This window comes from Lynx rufus, unplaced genomic scaffold, assembly GCF_022079265.1.
Source record: "Lynx rufus isolate CCGP_SWC_20201006 ecotype Redwood Valley unplaced genomic scaffold, mLynRuf1.p SCAF_8, whole genome shotgun sequence".
In the NCBI taxonomy this organism is placed as follows: Eukaryota; Metazoa; Chordata; class Mammalia; order Carnivora; family Felidae; genus Lynx; species Lynx rufus.
In genome coordinates, this window is record NW_025814896.1 from 10,333,386 (window position 1) to 10,361,165 (window position 27,780).

The 27,780-nt window shown below is 49.2% G+C and overlaps 1 protein-coding gene across 2 annotated transcripts; it reads left to right on the forward strand.

Annotated features, from left to right (window-relative positions):
- The first annotated feature begins 1,901 nt into the window (after window positions 1–1,901).
- On the forward strand, window positions 1,902–21,141 carry SALL4 (spalt like transcription factor 4). Of its 2 annotated transcripts, none has more exons than XM_047069902.1 (4): window positions 1,902–2,031; window positions 13,888–16,236; window positions 17,342–17,622; window positions 20,722–21,141. In XM_047069902.1, exons 1-4 carry the CDS (start codon window positions 1,902–1,904, stop codon window positions 21,139–21,141), a joined length of 3,180 nt encoding a protein of 1,059 aa, XP_046925858.1. The 2 variants fall into 2 exon arrangements, with proteins under 2 accessions (XP_046925858.1, XP_046925859.1); XM_047069903.1 differs by having other exon boundaries at window positions 13,888–14,907.
- Window positions 21,142–27,780: the final 6,639 nt, after the last annotated feature.

Sequence of the window (27,780 nt, forward strand, 5' to 3'; positions counted from 1 at the left end):
CTTTAATGAAGTTTTTCTTAAGCCACTAACATGGCTTGAGCTGTAAACCTATTGTACATTCATTTAGGCTTGTCATTTACATGTCCCACCACGCTATGTTAAACAGAAAAGGTGTTGGGAATAGAAGTAAATTAGTCAGCAAGGCAGGTGTTAATTGGCCTTTTTACTCAGTATGAGAATTCTAAATGGCTTCTATGTATTATTAAGCCAAATTCTTACCTTCCCAACTTTGGCCATTGACTGTTAATTCTATCTTTTTTGCTTTAGGGGACTTACATAAAACAATGCAAAACATTTTCAAACAGATTCAAAAACTGGAGGTTAACCTTCCTTCAGTAAGTCTTTATTGACGGCCATGAATATCAAAAAGATGATCAAACTGATTTATTTTCTGCCTTGGGATGTCCAAACACCCAGGTGAATGTATTTATGAGCCCAGCATTCTGGGCTTGTGTTTCTGATGAGCTTACAAGAAACTCTTACAAGCTGGGAACTTGATATATAACTAATCGAGAAAATGTAAGGCACAAATGTGGGTGGTTTACAGTTGCACAGTCTCTTACAATGAAGCAAATGCCAAATACTCAGGCCCAGAGGCATCATATGGAAACACCAATCCAAGACTCAGAAGGCTGCACATTTCATCTTGGCTCAACGCTTACTGAGCATTTACATTGCACAAGGTGGTGGAATTAAATACCTATTTACTGTATCGATATATGTGCATGTAATATGCACACGCAGTTTTAGAAAGTGCCAGGCGTCCCGGGTCAGGATGATCCAGTCGCTTTGAACTAAATCCCTTTTCCATAATGAAGCCATGCAAAAAATTTCAACAATGGTTAAGATTACCCATAACCAGTTACTCTGACAGGACTCATTGCTATTTCGTGGGAGATGTTAGGAACATTGTCTCCGTAATAAAATATGATGTTATCAGACATTTATGGCTTGCGGGGGGGAAAAAATGCAATTGCTTGCTGTTTTGATATTATCTCTGACTATACTCGCCTTGAATCTGCCTTGTCTGTATTTAGTATCCAGTCATTTTAGAGTAAAAATAAACCCCCAAAGCAAAAATCAAGGTCGCACTGCAACAACAAACGAATCCTTGTGAATATGAATGGGGGGGAGGGGGTGCTATTATTTAGTATTTAAAGGAAATAAATGGTCTGAAATTCTGGAAAGTCCAAGGCCACTTTAAGGGGTGAGATGGATTGGTAAGGTTGAATAAAACACCCTTTCCATCATCCTTCAGGCATCTCGAAATTCAATTTAAACATTTCAATCAAAAATAAGATCTAAGGAGACAGGGGTCCTATCTCAGTTTTTTTGTTTGTGACTTCTTTTGGTAGATGTAAAAATCGAGCCAAACTATTCCACCGAAAAGCCCTTCCGACCTGGGCTTGCGCGGACATCAGCCTTACAAAAGTAATTTCTGGAGCCCACTGCCAAACACGCCCGTTCCAAAACTTCTACGGAAGCTCCTAGTTTTTAATAAGCACACAATTATTTTCATTCTTCTCTCCAAGGACTCAGAGAGCGGGGGCGAGGACGGGTCCCCCTCCGATTTCGTGCACGACCTAGCCAATCTGAGCCCGGATGCTAATTAGTTGCCCTCCCCAGATGAACACGCCTTTGTCGCCTGTAGGGCCGGACTACAAAGCCCAGAATGCCTCGCCCCTCCCTGATCAATGAGGGCTTATTTAAATGATCTCTGAGGTCTTGGACCCAGGCCAATCAGCTGTCAGGGCTCATGATAAATCGCAATGCATTATTGATAATAATAATTACTGGGACATGCGCGTTCTGGCCGAAGGGGGGTAAATTTCCTAACTCCAGGAATTTGTGGCGGAGTGGGCAAATTACCGCGGCTCTCCAGGCGGCCCGATGCTCGCACCATGTCGAGGCGCAAGCAGGCGAAACCCCAGCACATCAACTCCGAGGAGGACCAGGGCGAGCAGCTGCCGCAGCGGCCGGCCGCGGAGTTTGCAGATGCGGCCCCAGCGGCGCCGGCGACGGGGGAGCCGGGTGAGTGGGGCTGGGGGCGCGCACCGGGGGCGTGCAGTTTCCCGGACGTTCGTGGGACCCTCCAAGGCGCGAGCTTCGGGGAGCCAGCGGCTTCTAGCGCACATTCTGGAACCAAGATCTGGGGGCTCGCTCCTAGAGAAGTCACCCTCATCCCCCCCCACCCCCGCCCTTGTTCATTTTACACTTTTACCGCGTCCCTCTCGTGTAAGTTTCACCCCCCCAGGTCCGGCTCCTCTTGTAAGATTGACCCCCCCCCACCCCCTCTTGTCCCTCTTATTCCTGAAAGGTTCCCTTCTCATTCCTAGCCCCTCTCTTAATTGGTTCCACTCCCCTCGCTAGTAGTAACCCCCCCCCCCACTTGTAACTTAGGTTCCCTCCCTCTCGGGCGCCGCTTTTAAAAGAAAGACCCCGAGGGTCCCCACCTTTCCCCTCACCCCTTGGGGGCTTTTCTAGGAGGCTGGAGAAGGGGCACAGCCCTAGAAGACCCCCCCCGGGGGGAGGGCGATCTGTTGCACGCGCCCCTCCCGGGCCCAGCGGGGGGAGGGGGCGCGACCTCTCCCCACCTCCCGGAGCTGGGGTGCGAGCCACCCGCTCCGTGGAGGGGACTGGAGGGCCCGAGGAGGTGGGGGAGGAGGGCGCGGTATTGCCCCTTTTCAGAATTTACTGAGGGTTTTGGCTTTTCGGATCTTCGCCCTAACCTTTCGGGGCCTGACCTCCAGCCATCTTTGATTTCCGACTTCCTAAAAATAACCGCGGCGAGCGGGAGGGGTGCAGGCCCCCAGGGGCCGGGGTCGCGGGCGCGCGGCCGCCCCTCTGGGGTGCACCCGCCTGGCGTTTTGCAGGGCTTTTCTGGGGCGCCCGGCTTTCCAGAAGCGCGCCCCAGGGGCCAGAGGGGAGAGGTCGGGCCAGGACTGGGCGGTCGCGGCCAGGGCGAGCTCCCGGGGCTGACCCGCCCCACGCTTCCGCGGCGAGCGTCTCCGGGGTCGGGAGGCGTTCGGGACCCCAGCCCCGCCGGGAGCGGCCGGGCAGACTCCCCTCCTCCTAGCCACTTAACCGAGGCGGTTGTAGGAGCGAGTCGATTTCCCACTATCGCCCCTCCGTCCTGGCCCGCCAAATTGTCGCCTGATAAGTTTCTAGCGTACGCGTGGGGGAGGGGGCGTCGTAAACCTCCTCTTGGGCCTTGTGGGTCGCTTCCCTTCTGCTCCCCGCCTGCTTTCTAATTTCTCAGCCTCTGATGGGGGTGAGCGCTGCACGCCCAGACGCTCTGAGCCACAATTCCGATGGGAAGGAATTGGCCACCTTCTCTTTTTTTTTTTTTTCCGGGAAGGGAATGTAATAACGTTTCCCAAGTTTGTAATAGGTGAATGTAAACCCCTTTTTTTTCCCGCAAATAACATTTTTCCAGGGCAAATTAAAGAGATCGGCTTCACCAGGGGAGGCTGTGCGTTTTCGGGGCGTCTGATGGTCAGGGCTGCGCGCACCCGAGGTCCCAGGAGGATGGACTCTTCTTTGTGCCTCGGGTGGGGGGTGCTGTGGGGGGGGGGAGCATGGAGAGGCTCGTCGCCTGGCCCACCTGGAACAAAAGGGTTAACCCTCCGCCCGCCCGCTTCCTCCCAAGAGGAGGGGCGAGCTCCGGGCTCTGACCCCTCCCCTGGTTCTGCTCTGACCTCCCCATTCTCCTACCCCCTTCGTTTTTGGTGGGCGCATGAAAGTGGTGCTTTTCGAGTTGTTTGGCACCTTTGGGGGGGAGCTTGTTACAGGGTAGCTTCTTAAATGAACCCTGGTTGGAGTTTGCAATCAGTTAACCCGAGCTGGGCTTAGGATCTCTGGCCTGGCTGTGCGCTATCTCCACGATTTGGGAGGGGGTGGGTTCGCTATTGATCGCTGGGTTGGAGCGGACCGCCGAGTTGCGCGCGGGCGCCCCCTGGAGGCCCGGCTTGGAGCAGCACGCTTTGCTGAGAGGCGGGTCCCCTCGCAGGTACCGGCTCACACCTGATGGGTGGGATGGGTTGGGGGTGGAGATGCAGAGCCCTGGGCTGGGCCAAAGGACGGGCGCCCCCGGGGACTTGAGCCGGTGGCTAGCGCGATCCCTGGCTGTACCTGGCCTTCTTTGCCAAGTCTTTGGAATTCTTGAAAAGAATTCCTCGAGATCCTAGATTGTGTTTGCAGAGGCTCCGGTTGCCAGCATGGGACAGGAGGTAGTGTCCCCAAGCAGTACTTTTTAATGGCTGCATTTTGCATTTGAGCAGCCTGGGTGTATGTACCTATCTGTATTATGGATGTGTAACTATACAGATACACGTGTCTGTATAGATCTGTATAGACAGATCTGTGTATATATATAGAGAGAGAGACATAGATAGGTATAATTAAAAACAGATTGGGCCGGTCCTGTTTTGCAAGACCAATTGGAGATCCACTTGTAAAGAACGCAGTTCTAGAGGGAGGAAAATGGAGCTTGGCGATCAATTAGATTAAAAAATCTGCAGGTGGGCAGGGGACTCCGCGCTACATACGGGAAAATTAGCATTTTCTCAAAAGAATTTCGAATGCCCTTTGTGCTAAACTGGATTACAACCACCAACGATTAAGATCCCCAACTTTTCAAACAAGGGCCTACCCCTGGCTGTAATGACTCGGAGGAGAGGGCACTTGGGAGTTCCTATTTTAATTGCGGGAGAGAGGGAAATCTCGTTGATAGTAGCTTGCGTGTTGCAGGCCGACTTTCTGTGCTTGGATCCGAGTTTGCGATAAAGGGGCTCCAACTTGCCCGCAGCCCCTTTTGTTCCGTTAAAAGTAAATTGCACCAGTCGGCACTTGGTCATTTAAGCCTCTGCTAGCTTCCTCATGGGTGAAGAGTTGGGGAGCCATCTTGGGAGACAGAAGATGGGCTTAACACTTCACCTCTTTTTAAATGAAGTTAGGTTTTTGGTAAGGTTTTAGAGATGTGCATTCCTGTCGGGTATAGCTTTCAGCTGTGTAACCTTGAGACCTGCTCGGTTTCTCTGAGCTTTTGGATTTTTTTTCTTCCCTCTCTACAGTGGAGGTAAAGAATCCTGTTCAGATAATTTCAACTACAAAGACCCAACTGTGTGCTGGGAATGTGATGAGTAATTAGTTTTGTTCACAATAACCATGTTTTCCATTGTATTTACTTACCGTGTCAAGATGGGTACGAGCTAATTGAGAGTCTGCCGCCTACCAGGCTGGGGACCTCAAGTACATTATCTGTAATTCTCATTTTTACTCGTTTTGAGTAAACAGCAGCTCCCAGTTGAAATGGCATGCTCACGGTGGGTTTTAGCCACGCTCGGAATCCAAGGGACTGTTTTATCATGGTCTGACTCGGATTGGTGATGGGATGGGGTTTTCTATCAGTCCCTTTGATGAGGAAGCCACGATGAGTGTTTAATGTTTGAGATGTGCCTTTTTGGACTTTACATTAAGGGATCCTTGGGAAGAGAGTTCGAAATAAAGCAGCGTTTGCATCTCACGCTCTGGGCCTTCTTGCCCTGGAAAAATGATGGGAAGAGTTCAGCAAGTTCTCCTTTTCATCAGCCCTTAACCTGTTGTACTTGTGATTCTTGAGAGAAAGCATCCGAACCGTTTTAAAAGACTCTGAATCCAGACAAGCTGCGCATCTCCAGTTGCCACCATCCTTTTTTTTTTTTTTTTTTCCTTCCTCCCAAATGAATTTTACGTCTAGGTCAGTCTTTGTTCTGGAGGGGCTCTGTGGAAGGGGACAATAAAAGCCCCTGCCTGCATGGAGTTTACAAGAGTGCCTAAAAGATGAGCTCCAGTTGAGGGAAAAGGGGGACATATCTCTTCATGTAAATAGCCAAACTCAGACGCTTTACCAGCGATTATAGCCTTCTTTGGTTCTTTGACTGTTTTTTTCCCTTTTCAGCAGAGCCCCTGAATTTTGATCCAAGACTGTTTGGAACAAGTTTTTAGCTCTTAATCAAGTAGAACTTAATTATAGCTCTAATTTGCCAACTATGAATTGAATTAAAGCCGTGTTACTGAAGCGTTTCTCTCCGATTGCTGAATTGAGATGTAAAACTAAACTGGTAAACGGGCACTTTCAACTGGTTCAAAGAACGTCTCCATTTCCTTTTGTTTTTTGGTAAGCAATTATCCTGTGGGTGGGGGAGGGTGGAAGATAGTGTATACTTCAGATAATCTACTCATTGTGGTTCTTTTAATATAGGCATGGGGGAAAAAGATAAGCTTGAGTCCTAATGCTTTGCTCAAGATTATGGAGGTTTTATTTTTGAAGCATTTTCAAGTCTGCAGAATGTGATTGGCTTCTAGTAGATGAGCTTTTCTCCTATACAATAGTAAGAGTATTTTCTATCCATTTGGCAGTGATTGAATCTAGGACCCCTGCTGGGTTTACTGCATTCTTCCAACTTATTGGATAACTAGATGCTGAGAGATAACATTCCTAAAATTCGGAGTGGGGGTGGGGGGGGATGGAAGAACTGGTTGCTGGGTAATCTCTCTGAACTTTGCTTTTTTCCTTTTGGGAAGGGTTAACGCGCGCATACCCAGCAGTTGTTCATAACCGAGCCCTCTTAACGCTCTGGCGAATACGGATTCGGTTATTTGCCGGTGGTGGTCTGGATGTGGAAGCACTTTTTACCGCACATGCATTCAGAGCTGCTGTTTTAAGACCCAAGTGGGATGTTGCTGGTAATGCATGGACGCTGCAGAGGAGGCCAGCCTGTGTAGACAGTGAAGGCAAGCTGGCATTCAGGCTGTAAATCACTCTTGGAAACGGTTAGCTCCTTGGGGGGGGGGGGGGGCTTAACCTTTTTTGTGCCGTAGACCCCTTCTCAACAGAATGTATTTCACTGCAAAAAATAAAGGGCCTAGAAATACCAAGGAAACTACCTGGAAATAGAGTTCTCAAGAACATTTGTGATGTCATAACATGTGCTTCTTTATGAACACATTAAGTAAGATTAGCACAGCTGGTCAGGTAACTACCAGAATTTTCAGTCCTGCAACAGCATTAATATCATAGGAAAATACCTGTTTTCTGTTGATGAAGTTACAAGTTCTGCAAATACCACTGTGGTATGTTCTCTACATTTATAATGGAAAGAGATGTTAAATTTTAGTTCGGATTAGTGAAAATAAAGATCTCATTTTTTTTCCCTAATTTCATGGACTCCACTTAAAATTTTTTTTTTTTTTACATTTATTTATTTTTGAGAGACTTGAGAGAAACAGAACACAAGTGGGGGAGAGACAGAGATAGAAGGAGATACGGAATCCGAAGCAGGCTCCAGGCTCTGAGCTGTCAGCACAGAGCCTGACGCGGGGCTCGAACTCACAAACCGCCAGATCATGACCTGAGCTGAAGTTGGACGCTTAACCGCCTGAGCCACCCAGTCGCCCCTCATGGACTCCAGTTTAAGAATGCTGGTTTACAACCTGTTTTCAGTGAGGGAATATTGTCCCCAAGAGGGGGGGGTGAACATTTCTTGGGAGGGGGGCAGAAAATGTGATTACAGTGGTTTGTGGCCTTTGGGGAAGGCCCATGGTGCATAAACACATACAATATATTTGTGGCATTAAAATTTAATGGGCGGGGGGAGCCATGATTAGGAAAGAAGCTTTAGAAGCCTCCATAGAAGGATGGAATGAAGGTTTGAGAAATAAATGACACCACTAAGTTTAGTGCCCTTGTAAATAGTATTTAAGAATCCAATCCCTGGTTGTCTTCTGGTTAGTCTGTTACCCTGGGCCACCTAATTATGTCTGCTCGTGCCTCAGTTTCCACATCTGCGAACTGGGCACAAAGATGCTTGTTTATGTGGCTGCAAAGATGGAGTTAAGATGCACGTATTTTGTTGTTTGTGGAAGGTGGTGGTCGTTTTCTTTTGCAAAGTGGAATGGGCGTTCTCGCGTGGGCTTTATTGGGAATTTCCAGGAGTTAGAATTGTTTGAGTCCAAGGGTAGGACGTGCTAATTAAAAAAAAAAATTTTTTTAATGTTTATTCATTTTTGAGAGAGAGACAGTGTGAGGTGGGGAGGGGCAGAGAGAGAGGGAGACCCAGAATCCAAAGCAGGCTCCAGGCTCCGAGCTGTCAGCACAGAGCCCGACGCGGGGCTCAAACTCCCGAACCGGGAGATCGTGACCTGAGCCAAAGTCAGACACTTAACTGACTGAGCCACCCAGGCGCCCCCTATCTTAAAATTTTTTTTTAATGTTTATATTTGACAGAGAGAGAGACAGACAGACAGACAGACAGAGCATGAGCGGGGGAGGGGCAGAGAGAGAGGGAGACCCAGAATCCAAAGCAGGCTCCAGGCTCTGAGCTGTCAGCACAGAGCCCGACGCAGGGCTTGAACCCACGAACTGCGAGATCATGACCTGAGCTGAAGTCAGACGCTCAACCAACTGAGCCACCCAGGCACCCCAGGGACATGCTAATCTAAAAGAAACCATAGTATAAAAGCATATATTGAAAATTTTTCTCTTCTACCCTCAATCTTCAGGCCCATACTCTAAGACCTAGAAAGCAGCCTCAGTTTCTTTTCAGAAAATTTCCAGGTACAAATTTATATCTCTACCCACAAACCCAGATGAGACCACACATAGATACACATCCCATCCTCTTATCTGTTTTTCCTCCCCTTGAAATCAATCTCAGGCCATTTGTCCTGAAGCAGCACATATAACATAGATCTGCTTTTATTTTTGTAGGGACCAAGTGCCCCCTGCCTTTTTCTTTCTGTAGCCTGGTTTATTTAACCAGAACCTTACTGCCTGACCAGGGTGCGTCCGTTTTTGTTTTTGCTGTTTGTTAATATGGGAAATGTATCCTTGTGTTATACAGAGTAAGTTCCTCACAAAGATTCATGCTAACACGATGTAGCCCAGAGTTCTGGAGGAGCTGTCCATATGTACGCACCTGCCAACATCCCGTATTTCCCGCCAAGAGAAACTTTTTAAAAAGTTCTTTTTTCAAGTTCTTGACACATAATTGCCAGGATTGCTTTTAAGAGTGCCACTTAACATCCTCACAAACACCTCATTTCAAGTCTTAGGAAAGTGTGGAGATAGATACTATATTCTGGGAATTGACGCGCGCGCGCGCGCGCGTGTGTGTGTGTGTGTGTGTGTGTGTGTGCGCGCGCGCGTGTGTGTTTCCAAATATTTTTAACTTGATTCTTGGGCTGTGACTGATGGGGAACCAGTATTAGGGCTGTAAGGAAGGAGGTACCTGTTGGGCTCCATCTGGACGTAGCAGGAGTATGTTGTGTCCTAACTTATTTTTATTTCTTGATTTATTTTAATTTTTTTTAATGTGTATTTTTGAGAGCGAGACAGAGCGTGAGCAGGGGAGGGGCAGGGGGAGAGAGAGACAGACAGACAGAAGGAGACAAAGAATCCTAAGCAGGCTTCTGGCTCCCAGCTGTCAGCACAGAGCCAGACGCAGGGCTCAAACGCAAGATCTTGACCTGAGCGGAAGTCAAGACACTTAATAGACTGATCCGGCCGCCCTATACATTGTGTCCTAACTTTTAAAGTGGCTTTGGGGGGGGAGGTGGGGGGGTAGAAAGATGGCAGCAGGTGTCCTAGTCTCCTTTCCCTCTTGCCAACCTGACCCTCAGGCTTTTCTTGTCCTCCCTAGGGGGTCTTTGAGAGGAAATAGAGTTGCAGTCTCAACAGAAGAAACATATTATGGTAGGAAGGGTAGGAACGAGGGAGGATCTGGGCGCTGCATGCCTGGGTTTTAATATTGGCCCTGCAGTTTATCAAATGTATTACTTTGGGCAAATCAAGGTCTCCTGTGCCTCAGTTTCCCCCTCTGTTACATAGACTAGCCCCTACCTCATAGAGTTGTTAATAATGTATACATTGTTTAGAATCACACCTAGATGGGGCACCAGGGTGGCTCAGGGAGCCCTAAGTCCGTCTTTGCGTTGACAGCCCGGAGCCTGCTTGGGATTTGCTCTCCCTGTCTCTCTGCCCCTCCCATGCTCTTGCTTGCTCACTCGCTCGCTCTCGCTCTCTCTTTCTCTCTGTGTGTCTTACAAAATAAACTTTAAAAACAGAATTATGAGGCTCCTGGGTGGCTCAGTGGGTTGAGCGTCCAACTTCAGCCCAGGTCATGATCTCCTGGTTCATGAGTTTGAGCCCCGAGTCAGGTTCTGCGCTGACAGCTCGGAGCCTGGAGCCTGCTTCGGATTCTGGGTCTCCCTCTCCCTCTGCCCCTCCCCTGCTCGTGCTCTGTCTCACAAATAAATTAAAACATTTTTTTTTCAACGTTTTTATTTATTTTTGGGACAGAGAGAGACAGAGCATGAACGGGGGTGGGGCAGAGAGAGAGGGAGACACAGAATCGGAAACAGGCTCTAGGCTCCGAGCCATCAGCCCAGAGCCCGACGCGGGGCTCGAACTCACGGACCGCGAGATCGTGACCTGGCTGAAGTCGGACGCTTAACCGACTGCGCCACCCAGGCGCCCCTAAAACATTTTTTTAAAAGTTTTAAAAAATAAAAAAAGAATTCTGCCTGGCACACAGTAAGTGCTCAAAAGCTATTTATGACTATTTTCATCTGTAAATGGGGCCAGTATTTAATAGGCTTGTGTGATATACATATGGGGCACCTAGAGGTCCCTAGTCCGAACTGTAGTGCAGGACATAAGCCTCATTCGCGAGCTCTCCCCCGCCTTGCACACAGTAGGGAGTGGGAACTGTTAGTGACTTAGGCTTTAGATGACCATTTTTCTACGTCTTGTTCTCCCACAGACCTAGTTGCCCTGCTAACCATTTGAGCCATTAGAGATAAATATGGAGAAACTAATGTTCCCTGAACACCTGCCAAGTCTGCACTTTCCCCACATCCCATCCAGGGTGGTGCCCCAGGCACATTAGTGGGTACTTGACTCATTTGTTAAAGTAATCACTTCACTTAACCCAGACACATCTACCTTATGAGGGTGTCATGATTATGCATGTTTCAGGCAACTTCTGAGGGGGAAGGCTACCATATCACACCTGTTTACAGGCGAATGCTGCTGGATCAGCCCTAACCTGATTTCCCTTCCCTGGCCAGACCTGTTTATGGTGGTTGGCTCTTTCTCCCTGCCCGCCCCCCCCCCCCAACCCATACACACCTTGCAAAACTTCCTATTACTGGGTCTAAAATTCATAAAGATTAGTCTACCTTACATAAATTTTAAAAGAGAAATAAACTTTTTCAAGATGAACTCCTGTTTCATACTCTGGGCCTCCTGTCAAAACCCCATGGTTTTAGGGAGTGTAATCACCCAAGGAGTTGAGAAGCAAAATAAATTAGTTTGCTTTAAGCAACAGGAATTGAACGGGGCACCTGGGTGGCTCAGTAGGTTAAGCTGTTTGGCATTAGCTCAGGTCATGATTGTGAGTTTGAGCCGGGCTCAAACTGAGTCGGGCTCTGGAACCTGCTTCAAATTCTGATTCCCTCTCTCTCTGCCCCCCCCCCCCCCCCCGCTCATGCACTCTCTCTCTGTCAACAATAAATAAACATTAAAAAAATTTTTTTTTAATTAAAAAAAAAGAAGCAACAATTTATTTAAAAGTAATGTGTATCGGGGCTCCTGGGTGGCTCAGTTGGTTGAGTGTCCGACTTCGGCTCAGGTCATGATCTCACAGTCCGTGAGTTCGAGCCCCACGTCGGGCTCTGTGCTGACAGCTCAGAGCCTGGAACCTGTTTCAGATTCTGTGTCTCCCTCTCTCTGACCCTCCCCTGCTCATGCTCTGTCTCTCTCACTGTCAAAAATAAATAAACATTAAAAAATTTAAAAGTAACGTGTGTCTTTCTTGGCCTTTCCTCCACACATCGGTACATTTGAAACAGGTTTTCAACAAAAATGGTCACGTTTTACATACTGTTCTGCAGCCTGTTTCTTTCACCTAACTTCTGTCTCCATGTCAGAGCGTACAGAAGTTAATGCAGTTTTTGGTCTATGAGTGGATCAAAATTTACTTTTGCTGCTGTAAACGTTGCTTTAAAAAAAATCCCTACTTATATGGATCTTTGTATATTTGTGCAATTATTTGTGCGATTTAGATCTGTATGCCTAGAGTTGGCTGGCTCCGAGGTATACTGCCTCTGTGACTAATTAGTTGGCGGGGGGGGGGGGGGGGATACATAGACTAGGATAGCCAGGAAATGAGAGCAAGTAGTTTACTCTCAGGACCCAGGCATCCAGATAAAGCAGTCCCAACATGGGCGCTTTATTTATTTTTTAATATTTTTATTTATTTTTGAAAGATACAGACAGCATGAGCAGGGGAAGGGCAGAGAGCGAGGGAGACAGAATCCGAAGCAGGCTCCAGGCTCCGAGCTGTCAGCACAGAGCTCAACATGGGGCTCGAACTCATGAACCGTGAGATTACAACCTGAGCGGGAGTGGGATGCTTAACTGACTAAGCCACCCAGGCACCCCCAAGACGGGCATTTGAATGTGCAGGCTATCATTAACCCTGAAGGGAATAGTGCCTAATTACAAAAGAAATATGCGCGCACACACACACACACACACACACACACGGAAATCCACAGGCCAATCCTTTTTAGGAATGTAACTGTCCAGAATTGATCCTATGCATGTAATTCCAGGTATATAACAGTAGTAGAAGTTGCAAGTTCAGGGAGAGGCGTGAAACCCTTCGTTCCCCTCCCCTCTTCTCATTCTGGGGCTTCTCTCATCTGTGAGGTCGTTGAAGTCTTTATCTATCGTCATGCCTTCCTTGAACATGAAAGCATTTCTGGGAATATCTGCTTGGCCTTCCTCGTCTAAATGTACTGTTTAGACAGCGTGCTGTCTCCGTATTTTCGGTGAATTAGGCACTGCGGTCGTTGTTGGCATCTTGGAAGTGGGGAGGTGCACTGGTCACACTGAATGAGTGATTTACTGCAGTTTCGCTTTCGGTGGCCCCAGGATGGGGATGAGCACCTGTGATTTGAGCAGGTCTCCAATGTCATTTGTGTTGACGGCATGAAATTCACTTGCCTTTACAGGCAGACCCCGAGTAGAGTGCAGAGCTCTAAGGGTATTACCTTAATAATAAATTGTGAGTTTCCTACGGTTGCCATAACAAATTGCTACAAATTGGATGGCTTAAAGCAAAAGAAATTTAGGCCCCTGGGCGGCTTGGGCAGTTAAGCGTCCGACTTCAGCTGGTGAGTTCGAGCCCTGTGTCGGGCTCTGTGCTGACAGCTCGGAGCCTGGAGCCTGCTTCGGATTCTGTGTCTCCCTCTCTCTCTGCCCTGCCCATCTCGAGCTCTGTCTCTCTCAAAAATAAGTAAACATTAAAAGAAAATTAAAAAAAAAAAAAATCCAAAAACAAAACACAGAAATTTAGTCTAACCTTCCTGGAGGCTAGACATCTAACATTGAGCTATCAGTGGGGTCGGTCCCTTCTGGAGACTCTGAGGAAGAAGCCATTCCAGGCCTCCTTTCTACCTTCTGATGGTTTCCCACAATCCTGGCTTAGGGCCACATAAGTCTTTCACGTGGCTTTTATTCTGTTTCGTCTCTTTCCCCTATCTCTTTAAGGACACCCGGGCATTGGGTTAGGGACTCACCCCAATTGCATCTGCAAAGACCCTATTCCGAATCAGGTCATGTGCACAGGTATTGGGTATAATGACTGGGACGTATTTTTTTTGGGGGGGCGGGGGTATCACAATTCAACCCCCTGCATAAGTTCCCTTTTACAGTCTCCTGCTTGTGGGGACGGGACCCAGGTTGCGGAGGCCTCTGCGTTGTGAGCTGTGGTTTTTGCCTAGAAGTCGCCCCGCCTCCTTTCTCGGGCAGAATTCTTAGCTTTTTCTCTCTTGTCCCAGGTGCTCCAATGAACCACCCAGGGAGTGGCAATGACGTCAGCAGGGCTGGGGTGTCAGGGAAGAGGCCTCGTCGGGAGGAGACTCACGTCTGCGAGAAATGCTGCGCGGAGTTCTTCAGCCTCTCCGAGTTCTTGGAACACAAGAAAACTTGCACTAAAAATCCCCCCGTCCTCATCATGCACGACGGCGAGGGGCCGGTGCCTTCGGAAGACTTCTCCGGGGCGGTGCTGGGCCACCAGCCGCACAGTCCAAGCAGTAAGGACGGTCCCAGGGAGGATGGCGGCGGCCCGGGGGACACGAAGGAGCAGCTGGGGGCCGAGTCCGTCGTGTTCTTGAAGACTGAGACGGCCCCGCCGCCCGCGTCCCAGGACGTGAGCTGTCTGCCCAAAGGCAAGGTGGCCAGCACCAACGTCACCCTCCAGGCCCTGCGGGGCACCAGGGTGGCCGTGAATCAGCGGAGCGTCGAGGCGCCGCCGGCCCCCGTGCCCGGCGCCAGCAGCATCCCGTGGGTCCTCGAGCAGATCCTGTGCCTCCAACAGCAGCAGCTACAGCAGATCCAGCTCACGGAGCAGATCCGCGTTCAGGTGAACACGTGGGCCTCCCACGCCCTCCACTCCGGCGTGGCGGGGGCCGACACCCTCAAGACCTTGGGCAGCCACGTGTCCCAGCAGGTGTCTGCGGCCGTGGCCTTGCTGAGCCAGAAAGCCGCGGGCCAGGGCCTGGCTCTGGACGCCTTGAAACAGGCCAAGCTACCTCACGCGCACGTCCCCGCCGCGAGCGGCTCCGTGTCCCAGGGGCTGGCGCCCTTCGCCCTGAAGCCGGACGGGACGAGGGTCCTGCCCAACGTCGTGTCGCGCCTTCCCGGCGCCCTGCTACCTCAGGCCCCCGGCTCTGTGCTCTTCCCGAGCCCTTTCTCCACCGCGGCGTTAGACCCGTCCAAGAAGGGGAAGGGGAAGCCCCCGAACGTGTCCCCGGTGGAGGTCAAGCCCAAAGACGAGGCCGTCCTCTGCAAGCACAAGTGTAAGTACTGTAGCAAGGTTTTTGGGACCGATAGCTCCTTGCAGATCCACCTGCGCTCCCACACCGGCGAGAGACCCTTCGTGTGCTCTGTCTGCGGCCACCGCTTCACCACCAAGGGCAACCTCAAGGTGCACTTTCATCGGCATCCCCAGGTGAAGGCGAACCCCCAGCTGTTTGCCGAGTTCCACGACAAAATGGTGGCGGGCAATGGCATCCCCCATGCGCTCTCTGCACCGGTCCCCGTAGACGAATCGAGCCTCTCACTAGACAGCAAGCCCGTCCTCGTGTCAGGGACCCCCAGTGCAGGGCTACCTCAGAGTCTCTCTGCGGGGACTAACCCCAAGGACCTCGCGGGCGGCCCCCCGCCCGGCGACCTGCAGCCCGGGCCTTCTCCAGAGGGCGGGGATGGCTCCCTGCTGCTCTCCGGGCTGGGGCCACACCACAGTTCCCCCAGGGTCGGTGGCTTCCAAGGGAGCGGGACGCCCGAGCCGGGCTCGGAGACCCTGAAGCTGCAGCGGCTGGTGGAGAACATCGACAAGGCCACCGCCGAGCCCAACGAGTGTCTCATCTGCCACCGGGTCCTGAGCTGCCAGAGTTCCCTCAAGATGCATTACCGCACCCACACCGGGGAGCGGCCGTTCCAGTGTAAGATCTGCGGTCGGGCCTTCTCCACCAAGGGCAACCTGAAGACGCACCTCGGGGTGCACCGGACCAACACGTCCGCCAAGACGCAGCATTCGTGCCCCATCTGCCAGAGGAAGTTCACCAACGCGGTCCTGCTGCAGCAGCACATCCGGATGCACATGGGCGGCCAGATTCCCAACACGCCGCTGCCCGAGAATCCCTGTGACTTCGCGGGCCCCGAGCCAGTGATGGTCAGCGAAGACGGCGGTGCGGGGGCCGTCTGTCACGACGATCTCATCGAAAGCATCGACGTCGACGAGCTCGGCCCCCCGGAGGCCCCCGGTGGTAGCTCCTTGAAGGTCCCGCTGCCCCTCCCCAGCGGGCAGGCCGCGTCCCCCACCCTGGGGTTCGCCGTGACGGCTTCCCTAGACGCCCCCCCCGGGAAGGCGGGTCCCGCTCCTCTCGTCCTGCAGCGGCAAAGCAGCAGAGAAAACGGTTCGGTGGAGAGTGACGGCTTGACCAACGACTCGTCCTCCTCGGTGATGGGAGACCAGGAGTACCAGAGCCGAAGTCCGGACGTCCTGGAGACCACGTCCTTCCAGGCGCTGTCCCCCGCCAATAGCCAGGCAGAAAGCATCAAGTCCAGATCGCCCGATGCCGGTGGCAAAGCAGACAGCGCCGAGAACGGCCGCGCTGAGATGGAAGGTGATAGAGCTTTGGATTTCGCTTAGGTCCATTTTGGGCACGAGGTCATCCCACAGGAACCCGGGTCGAACGTCACAAACGGACGGTGTGATCTTTGCAAAGCAGCTCTCCCTCGTTAGGGCAGTTAGCCTCTCTGGGTAGAGGGAGATAATAACTCCCCCCCGTCCTAGTACTCACATCGTGTTCTTTGCGGTGGTTAATGCGCACGGGGGATGGACAGCAGGCTTGTTGGTCTTTGCTTCTGTGTGTGTGTGAGCCCTGGGGAGACACTTGGGTAATCTTCGGGAAGTGCTCCGGGAGGAGAATGTGTGCAAAAGTGGGCGCACGCCTTCTTGGCCACCGAGATGAGTCCTAGGTCTTGCTTCTGAGGTCCCGCTCCCTAATGTAAGGTCCGCAGGTTAATAAATGTTGACAGGGAGAGAAAGAATCTAACCCATTATAAACGCACACGTAAATCGTGGGGTACCTGTTGGTGTCGTTAATACTTGTCTTTAAGTAGTAGTCTCTCGGGGCGCCTGGGTGGCTCGGTCGGTTAAGCGTCCGACTTCGGCTCAGGTCATGATCTCACGGTCCGTGAGTTCGAGCCCCGCGTCAGGCTCTGTGCTGACAGCTCAGAGCCTGGAGCCTGTTACCGATTCTGTGTCTCCCTCTCTCTCTGCCCCTCCCCTGTTCATGCTCTGTCTCTCTCCGTCTCAAAAATAAATAAACGTTAAAAAAAAAATTTTTTTTTTTTTAAAGTAGTAGTTTCTCTACACCCATCGTGGGGCTCGAACTGCCGACCCCGAGGCCAAGAGTCGCGTGCTCCACCGACTGAGCCAGCCAGGCGCCCCTTTTAAAGTTAAAAACGTCTGATGCAGGAGCTTGAATTTCAGGTGTTTCCTGTCCATACCTCTCTGCCCCAGTGGTGACTTTTCGGAAGCGTTTGAGTTGTCGCTCCCCGAGCAGGTCAACACGCTAAGGAGGAAAAGCCGCCTCCGAGGCACACGATTCCAGAAAGCTGTTTCCTGGCTGTCGATGGGCAGTTGTCATCACAGCTCTTTTTTGGTTTGGGAAGGAATGAGTACGGGATGATAAAGGTCTGGGGTTTCTTTTCTCTGGATACTAGGTCGTAGCAGCCTGCCATCGACATTTATCCGCGCCCAGCCAGCCTATGTGAAAGTCGAAGTCCCTGGCGCGTTTGTTGGACCTGCGACCGTGTCCCCAGGCATGACTCCTTTGCTGGTGGCCCAGCCACGCCGGCAGGCCAAACAGCACGGCTGTGCACGGTGCGGGAAGAACTTCTCCTCGGCGAGCGCCCTTCAGATTCACGAGAGGACTCACACTGGGGAGAAGCCTTTCGTGTGTAACATATGTGGGCGTGCTTTTACCACCAAAGGCAACCTGAAGGTGAGTTTCTTCGGGCTCTCCGCAGGGATGGGGCTAGGCGTTGGCCAGCACAGCTTTGTTGGTGTCCCCCATTCGTGATGAATTCTTCCATTAAGACCAGATGGGATGGGGGTGCCCCGGTGGCTCAGTCGGTTAAGCGTCCGACCAGCTCAGGTCGTGATCTCATGGTTCGTGAGTTTGAGCCCCGCGTCGGGCTCTGTGCCGACAGCTCGGAGCCTGGAGCCTGCTTTGGATGCTGTGTCTCCCGCTCTCTCTGCCCCTCCCCTGCTCATGCTCCGTCAAAAATGAATAAACCTTAAAAAATATTAAAAAGAAAAAAAGACAAAGAGATTAGCAACTTGTGACAAAATCATAAGAATGTTCAACTCGGGGGTGGGGGGGGGGGGCTTTGTTCTTTTCTCAAGTTCTCTGTATCTTTTCAATTGTAAAAGCAGATTTCGCCCCTTTGAAAAGTTTGAAGGCCATTGGATTAGAGAATACCTATTCTTGGGGCGCCCGGGTGGCTCAGTCGGTTGAGCGTCCAACTTAATCGTGATCTCTCGGTTCGTGGGTTCAAGCCCCGCGTCAGGCTCTGTGCCGACAGCTCGGGGCCCGGAACCTGCTTCGGATTCTGTGTCTCCCTCTCTCTCTGCCCCTCCCCCGCTCATGCTCTGTGTCTCTCTCTCAAAAATAAATAACCATTTAAAAAAAAAAAAAGACCAGATGGGATACTGTATAGTCCTATCTCCCAGCTGGCTCTTGAAATAATTCATTAGACAGTATATTTTCTCACATCACAACCTATCTGAAATTGGGATGCTTCTTACGGTCAGTGCCTGAAATTGGTAACTTTTTTTTTTTTTTTCCCCTAATCTTAGGGGCACAAGGAATGGTGATGCATTTTACAAAGGATGCTGTCTAGGAATAGGACACGTGGTCTATTAGAGATGCTCTTGTCTCTTAGTATAAAGTGGTTAGTTACACTTTAGGGTTGTTTTCCCTCCAATATTGGGGCAGACCATGACCTCTTTCAACACTAATCGAGTAGATAGGTAAAATCTAGCCTGGAAACCAGTGATAAATGTCACATAGTATAATGTGTGGAGAAATCATTTATGGGTTTGTGTGTACATCCAGACTTGATGAGCACCCTCTATGTTTTGTTTTCCTAGCCTGCTAGGTTGAAATGAATAGCAGGAGTTAAACATCTATGGGATCCAGTGCAGTTAAAAAGAAAAAAGGCCTCAGGTTATCCGCTGTGCTTTCAAAACTGAGCAGCTGGGTCCTTCTGGAGAAGAGCCTGATATCAATAGGGACAGTCGACCTAAGATTTTACCTGGGGAGCTGGGAAGGAGACCTTCCCCACATGAGGCCGGAACGTGGCCTGTGTAAGCACAAGGGATGAGAACTGGGGACCTGGGGTTTTCCCTTTTGCCCTGCCTGTGGTTTGTGGGAACCGGGCCTCCGGATCTCTGCCTGTCTCCGATGAGTAGACTAATTGAATTCCTTGTGGTTCAAATAAAGGTTGAAACTTAAAAGTTGACCAAGGAGACCGTATAGCATTTAAAAAATGAAACGTACTTATTATAAAAGCAAGCTGTCCTCTTTGGTTTATTTTTTAAGTTTGTTTATTTTTGAGAGAGTGCGAACAGGGGAGGGGCGGAGAGAGGGGGAGGCAAGAGGGTCGGAAGGGTGGTTCTGCACTGTCCACACAGAGCCCGACGCGGGGCTCGAACTCACGGACCGTGAGATCATGACCTGAGCCAAAGTCGATGGTGCCAGGTGCCCCCAAGCTATATTCTTTTAATTTTTTAGTTGGTGAAAACGACTAGGTAAGGAGCATGAAGTAATTTCATCTCTGATACCAACTTCTAGAAACAGAAAGCTTAAATGACTTCACAGGCCCCGAGATCAGCCCAGGGAAGGTCTGGAGCTGCTGTGTTTGTTTTTGTTTTCGTTTTGTTGTTGTTTCTCTCTGCACAAGTGGCTTTGGGCAGATGGCTCCTTGTGCCTCAGTTTCCCAGGCAGTTTCCCATGACTCACTAATGGTAGTGACAACTTCAGAGTGCTCCTAAAGATGAAATGAATTATATTCCTAAATGTTTCAAATTATGCCTGGAACATCTTAACAGCTCGTAGCGATTAAGAGCAGGTCACTTCTGAGCGCACTTGGCCAGATAACTACTAACTTCTCAGGATGTCAGGAAAGCTGAAATGGGGTACCTGAGAAACCTAGTGCCCATCACATTCTCCCCACTCTTTTTTTTTTTTTTTTTTAAGTTTATCTATTTTGAGAGAGAGAGAGAGAGAGAGAGAGAGAGAGAGAGAGAGAGAATCCCAGGCAGGCTCCAAGCTGTCAGTGCAGAGCCTGATGTAGGGCTTGAACCCACAAACTGTGAGATCATGACCTGAGCCGAAATCAAGAGTTGACGCTTAACTGACTGAGCGGCCCAGGCACCCCTCTTCCGACTCTTTTTGAAGGAGCTCAAAGGGAGTTAGAAACTCAAAAGCCAGACTTTTCACTACTCTGGAGTAGCGATGACGATCATTGACGTCCTGTGTATCTGGTCTGTCCGTGCCATCATCAGGGCAGCATCTGTTCTGTTCCAGAGTTATTTTTTAACTCACATTTTTTATTCAGGTAACGGTGGGCTCCCGTGCAGTGAGAATTCACAGATCCTTACACGCTCTGCCCAGTTCCCCCAGTGGTAGAATTTCGCGAAAACTATGATGTAACCGATAAGAACCAGGATATTGGCATGGACAGAACCTACTGGTCTCCTAGATTTCCCCCCATTTTATTTGTACTCCACGTGTGTAAGTGTGTTACCTTCTGCACAACTGTGTAGGTTTGTAATTCACAAGTTTTAAATCTAGCACTTGAGAGGATACATAGTATCCTAGTATTTGAGCCTGACACATAGTAAGGGTTCCTGTAGGAACCCACTGGAACAGTGGGACGGGGACAGAATTGGAGCCTGTAGCCCTGCCTCGCTGGGCTTTACTTGCCTCTAGGCGGGAATGTGGGCCCCTTGTTGCCCGATCCTCTGCTTCCTCCCCTCCCCCACCCCAAGACGAGTCCCCGTTTTGGTGGGAACCCCTCTGTTCCTGTTCCCACAGGTTCACTACATGACGCACGGAGCCAACAACAGTTCTGCACGCCGAGGGAGGAAGCTGGCCATCGAGAACACCATGGCTCTGTTAGGAACTGATGGGAAGAGAGTTCCCGAGATGTTTCCCAAGGAAATCCTGGCCCCTTCGGTGAGCGTGGACCCCGTCGTGTGGAACCAGTACACCACCATGCTCAACGGAGGTCTGGCCATGAAGACCAACGAAATCTCCGTGATCCAGAGTGGCGGCATCCCCACGCTCCCAGTTTCCCTGGGGGCTAGCTCCATTGTGAACAACACCACTATCTCCAAGTTGGACGGCTCCCAGTCTGCCCTCGGTGCCGAAGTGGAAAAACCGGGTGCTGCTGACGGTGTCCCCAAACACCAGTTCCCTCACTTCCTGGAAGAAAACAAGATTGCAGTCAGCTAAGCTCCGGGAGGGATCCCTGGTTGAGGGAGAAATGCAGAGGCAGAATGACCTCCCTGACTATACTTCCCCCCCCCCTCCTTTTTAAAAGAACCCATCCCCTCCTGTTTGTTTTCTTACTGATGTGCAAATGATGTTTACAGTGTGAGATCACAACCTCAGGCAAATCCTACAATCAGATGTTATGCTGCTTTGCAAAAAAAAAAAAAAAATTGAAAAAAAATTGAAAAAAGAAAAATTGAAAAACAAAAAAAAACTAAAAAAGAAAAAATACATACTAAAACAAAAACAGACTAGAATTTTTTTTTTTTTTTTTAAATTTTGGAAGCGGGTCTTGCAAAGTAGCTTTGTTACTTGCGACAAACTGTATACATAAAACCTTTGTACAACCTAGAGTAACTATTTCCAAAGACGATCCCCTTGTTTCAAGTTGGAACTTACTGAACCACAGTGGAAAAGGCAACTGTTAGCCTAATTGTGGGGGGTGCTGTATACTTCCCCAGTGACTGTCTGTATGCGGGTACACGGACAAGATCTGGCATCTGTTTAGGGACCTGTTTTGTATGACCCCCAACCCTGCACCCATCCTTTGTTTTTTGGTTTTTTTCCCCTGAATGTACTTTTTTTTTTTCTTTTTAACTAAGGTTGTCAAACGAATTCCAAAATTCCTTCAACCTTGGAACCTTAAATAGAATGCCCTCGAATGGACTGATTTTTGTCCTTAGGGAGTCAATGCGTGTTGCTGCTTATTTAAATACAGTTCAGTTGGAACCCCAAGAGTGCCAATGTACTCCCTATGCTTTGCAAATGCCTCCTTCCTGAACCAGCAGGAGAGGTGGCCTTCGCAGGGACCCTCAGGTGACTTATTTTGGTTCGCCAGTGCCTACTCTGTGGAACGGGGTTTCCATTCTTTAAGAAACTCATGGAAGGGCATGTTTCTTATAGGTACACATACTAATTTGTACAAAAATGTCCTTGGTGCAACTTAAATGCCAAGTGATTGTGAAGATTGTTTTTGAGTATTGCATGAAGGCTACGAACAGGCAAGTCATGGGTGTGAAAGCTTTAATTTATCTACCTCATTTATTTTTATTTTTGTAGCCATAGTCTCTATTTTCCTATTTTATGACCGCTGAAGTGTTCTGACGCCCTGTCTTCAACCTGAGTTGATGTATGGTGGGAGTGACTGGACATTTAAGATATCTTTATGGTTCTTTGTTGTAAACGCCCCCTCCCCCTGTTTGTATATGTAATATGAAGCAAATGAGGGCACATTGCTCTAATGGTTTAACAAGGAAGGAGAAAGAAAGACCTTAATTTCTGAGTGGAGAAGTCTCCTTCTATGTGGAAAAGTAGATCAAGACTGTTATCAAAAGTTTGTGTTATTGCACCTGACTTTAGGATCCAAAAAAAAAAATTTTTTTTTTTTTTTTTTTTTTTTTTTTGCCACATTGTGCCTTTCTTCCTGGAATTGTAAGTGGGACACAATAACTAGTACCTGTCTACACTGTGAAGTGGATATTGTTACAGAGAACACCAGAGGCTTTCTTACTGTCAAGCAAACAATGCCTTGTGAATGTATGATCTATGGAGAAACCCCTGTAGTTTCACCTGCTGATGCTGTCTGTGTTGTTGGAGAATAAATTTCGGATGTTTTTTTTTTTGTCTTCCCCCCCCACCGGGTGCGTATGTCTCTGGTTAGTTTCTGCTCTAAACCTGAGAGTTCTCATGTGAACAATCACTTGCCCTCGTGACCCCCCCCCCCCCCCCCAGGTCTTAGAATCGAAATACATCCGCCTATGTCCCTACTGGACCCATTTCTCAAGCACACACAAAGAACGACTTGCTGGTTGTTTTCTTGCTTTCTTCAGGCATACAAGTTGTGTTAGAGTAAACTGAGTCTAGAGAACTTTTGCTTATGTTCCCTTGTGACCACAGACGGCTTATCGGGCTGTAGATTACCCCATATTTCAATCCCTACCTGGTACCAGTCATTGGGCAGAGAGAACCACGTAGGAGGTGGCACTTAATTCCAAGAGAAGATTCTTTGAGAGGGTGGTGGAAAAGTACCCCCTGGGGAGAGACACAAAGGCAAGACCAGGGTAGTGTCCAACTGGCAAAGTACCCTGTTACCTCCCTTTTGTTGTGTTTCTCTTTGCAAACCCAGTGGCAAGAACCAGCATCAGATTTTAGGAGAATCTTCCTGGATGAAGATAGGACTACGTCTGTGAATGGATCCTCCTGACATCAGAGAAGGCTGGGGATTATGTTCTCACAGCCTTTCACCTGATAGGAGCCCTGCATGGCAACTTCCTTTGCAGGTGGATGCCCTCTCCAAGGTGTGTCTGTCCTTTGGCCTCAACTCCTCTAGATTTGGGGTGGGATGGTCACTCTTGACTCCGAAAGCAAGATTAACGAGGTCCTTCAGATAACTGAAGTGGAATTACCTAAGCCAAGATCCATTAGTCCCAAGTGTCTATGCTGACCCCTTCTCTCACTTGATAACTAACCCACAGTGAAGTTTTAGGTCTAGATTGAAATGTATGAGGATTATTTTTACTTGCGTGAAAGTCGTTTCCTCTTCTCCCAACATGTTTCAGACGTTATTTCAAGGGAACAGCCGTTTCTGGCTAATCCTCGTTAAATACCCGCGGTAATACCAAAATGTTCAATCAGCTATTGCTGGACAAACTCTTGTTTTCCTCCAAACTATTAAATAGCTTGGGTCATCATTGTGGCATAGTTTTCCTTCCACCCAGTTAACTGCAGGGTAGATTCTTCCTTGAGGGATTGCTAGGGCAAAGATGAACGTTTCCATGTGTTTGCAGTTGTGCATAAGAGTGTTGTGTCTGTACCCATGTTCTCAGCCCTAATCTTTAAAGCTAGTCCTCCAGTAGATTGCAATGCGAGCACACTACCATCCATGGTCTAGGGCATTTCTCTGTTTAAGGAGCAGTACGGGTGCCATAAAACTTGCTCTTTGAGACCTGCCTACCTCTTTGCATGTTCCTTTATGGGTTCTGTGTATTCAAAGCTTTTTTTTTTTTTAATTAAAATAATTTTTTTTGATGTTTATTTATTTTTGAGACCGAGGGAGACAGCACGAGTGGGGGAGGGGCAGAGAGAGAGGGAGACACAGAATCCGAAGCAGGCTCCAGGCTCTGAGCTGTCAGCACAGAGCCCGACACGGGGCTCGAACTCACAAACCGTGAGATAGTGACCTGAGCCGAAGTCGGCCGCTCAACTGACTGAGCCACCCAGGTGCCCCTAAAAAAATTTTCTTAATGTTTGCTTCTTTTTGAGAGAAAGTGTGTGTGAGCGCGGGGAGGTGCAGAGAGAGAGAGGGAGACACAGAATCTGAAGCAGTCTCCAGGCTCGGGGCTGGCAGCACAGAGCCCAACACAGGGCTTGAACTTGTGAACTGTGAGATCATGACCAGAGCCAGAAGTCGGATGCTTAAGCAACTGAGCCACTCAGGTGCCCCTAAAGCTCGTTTTTCATACGGGATGGAGGATTTAAGGGAATCGCAACATCTTGACTTTAAGAATAAACTGGCAGTGAGATTGGGGGCAGGGGGAGAATAAACTTCCATATTTCCCCCTGACGCTCTGCCCTCAGTTTAAAGACAGGTGTTCCGGGGGAAGGAATTGTTGCTTTGTACGGGGTAGCTGTGTTTGTAGAGAGAGGGTCTTGGGGTGGATGGGGCAGGCCCCTCCCTCCAGGTGAAGTTTGTGCTTATTTGGCAGAACTTGCCTAAGAGCTGCGCAGAAGGGGGCGGCAGTGTGTGGGAGGTGGCTTGACCCGTTCTGTGGGGCAGGGCCAGGTGTCACTCGAGCTAAACTACATCAAGGAACGTGTCGTGCCAGAACTTCTTCGGTTTCAAAGGCAACTCTCGCAGCAATATGACCTGTTTACAATGCAGTAGATAGCTTGAGCCCAAACAGGAAAGTTCATGCACGCTGGCATGCGTAGAATACCCAGAAACAATCAGTAAGGGGTTTGACGATCCAGGTACATTTCAAGTCTGGGGAAAGGGTGGGTTCGCGAGGAAACTGGTCATTTGGAAAGGAAGTCTCAGGCCAACATATAAACTGGGTGCCCTACGGCAAGGTAATCTGTAGAACCCCAAGTACCTCATTTGCACAATAGGGATAATTTTTTTTTTTAAGTTTTTTTTAATGTTTTATTTCTGAGACAGACAGCATGAGCGGGGAAGGGTCAGAGAGAGGGAGACACAGAATCAGAAGCAGGCTCCAGGCTCTGAGCGGTCAGCCCAGAGCCCGACGCGGGGCTCGAACTCACAAACCATGAGATAATGACCTGAGCCAAAGTCGGAGGTGTAACTCACTGAGCCACCCAGGCGCCCCGAAATGTATGTTTATTTTTGAGAGAGAGAGAGAGACACTGTGAGCAGGGGAGGGTCACAGAGAGAGACACATCTCCAGGCTCCAGGCTCCGGGCTATCAGCACAGAGACCAACGCGGGGCTCAAATCCATGAACCTGAGATCGTGACCCAAGGTGAAGTTGGATGCTTAACGGACTGAGCCACCCAGACGCCCTCTATTTCTTAATATCAAAAGAAAACGAGCATTAGTTAAACTAGGCCAAAATCAAGATAAGGAAGTAAATTTACCCTTCAAAAGTGGACTTCACAATTTTCATAGTTAAGACCTTGCAAATGTGTTTGAAAGAAGCATCAAGCTCTGCTTTCAAGTCTAAAGTATATTTGAAAGTGACCCTTGTGGGAGAAGAAACATCCCACATGGCCTGCAGAACCACCCTTTGTCCCCTCCCCTATTATTTCTACCCTCCAACCTTTTGTAAACAACTGAATGTTTTAAGCGAAGAGTGAGTTGGAAGGAAAAGGAGTGTCCTAACTGAGCCACAGAACAAGGACGAAGTCAGTTTTATCCTGAGTGGATCGTTATGGGTCCTTAAAAGCTGGACGTTTGTGCCCGCTGGCCCGTGCTGCAGGCATGCCCAGTGTTGAAGATGCTTTGCCCCTTATGTTTACTTCCCATAAATCAGTTTTGGGTTTTTTTTTTAAATTTTTTTTTTTTAACATTCATTTATTTTTGAGACAGAGACAGAGCATGAACAGGGGAGGGGCAGAGAGAGAGGGAGACACAGAATGGGAAGCAGGCTCCAGGCTCTGAGCCATCAGCCCAGAGCCCGACGCGGGGCTCGAACTCGCGGACCGCAAGATCATGACCTGAGCCGAAGATGGACGCTCAACTGACTGAGCCACCCAGGTGCCCCTTTTTAAATTTTTTTAACGTTTATTCGTTTTTGAGAGAGCATGGGGGGGAGGGGCAGAGAAAGAGGGAGACACAGAACCCAAAGCAGGCTCCAGGCTGCGAGCTGTCAGCACAGAGCCCGACGCGGGGCTTGAACCCGCGAACCAGGAGATCATGACCTCAGCCGAGGTGGAACCCTCAACCAACTGAGCCACCCAGGCCCCCCCTTGTTTTTGGTTTTTAACATTTGCTGTTACTCTGATGGCTTTGGGGCCATCCTGATGGGAACAATTACTTTCACTGAATTCTCTAACAGTCCTTGAGTTACTTGACATGTCAGAGGCCAATTCTGTCTTCATGTTCATTTTCTCACTTGGCGAAGACCCCAGAAAAGGGAGAAAAGGAGGCGGTACCAGAATTTCAGTTTGCTGCTCTTTGGGATTGCACAGGCCAGTGAAATAAGGGGGAAAGAGGAGGAGACTGTGTAGGTGGCCAGGTTTTGTCTTTATCAAGTAAAGATGGTTAACAACAACTCAACAAACACGTCGTTCCCAACCATATCGCATTTTGTACTCTTAAGAATGTTTACTTGTTGATTTGCTGTCTACTCTTATAATATTTAAAACAAAGGAAAGTCACGGCTCCCGCAAATGTAAAATGACAAAGATTTTTACTCTAACAGATGTCCAAGGGATTCAAAGGAGAAACAAAGACCTCTCAAACCCAGGCAATCAGGAATGTCAAAGTAAATTTACAAATAGATGGAAAACATAGTCAGTATCTACAGGGCAATAATCAATTGCATTCCTCTGGGTAGCACCATTTGCATTTCTATGGTGTATTACTGTTGTTTCACAACAGAGTTGTGAAATAGCTCAAAGACATCGAAAGGCATTGGTAATCTGGAGGAGAATGCCGGCCAGTCTACCTTTGTTACTCATCTCAGAGTCTTCTATAACATCTAGAAACCAGGGATTGTGTCTGTCTGTTACCTGTGTCCCCAGTGCCCCGAATCTTGCAGGCCCCCAGTGAAGATTACGTGAATGAATGACTGTTCTGTAGAATTTTGCCTAAACTCCCTAGTGCCTTTTTGGAGGTAAAAAGCAGTACCACACAGACCAAATAGTATTATGAAATCGTAGGGAGATATTGTTGTTTGTGAAAAGCTCTTAAGCAGTTCTTATTTTTTACCAAAAAATGGGGTGGGGGGATAGAATGGGGAGGATGAGATTAGTGTTAGAGACACAGCCTTACTAGAGGTTTAAAAATTATCTAACCTCCCGTTCTAGCCTGGTGGGTCTCAGCCAGGGACAATTATGCCCTCCAGGACATTTCACAATATCTGAAGGCATCTGTGGTGGTTTGGGGGTGGGGTGGGGACCTGCCGTCGGCATGTAGTGTAGA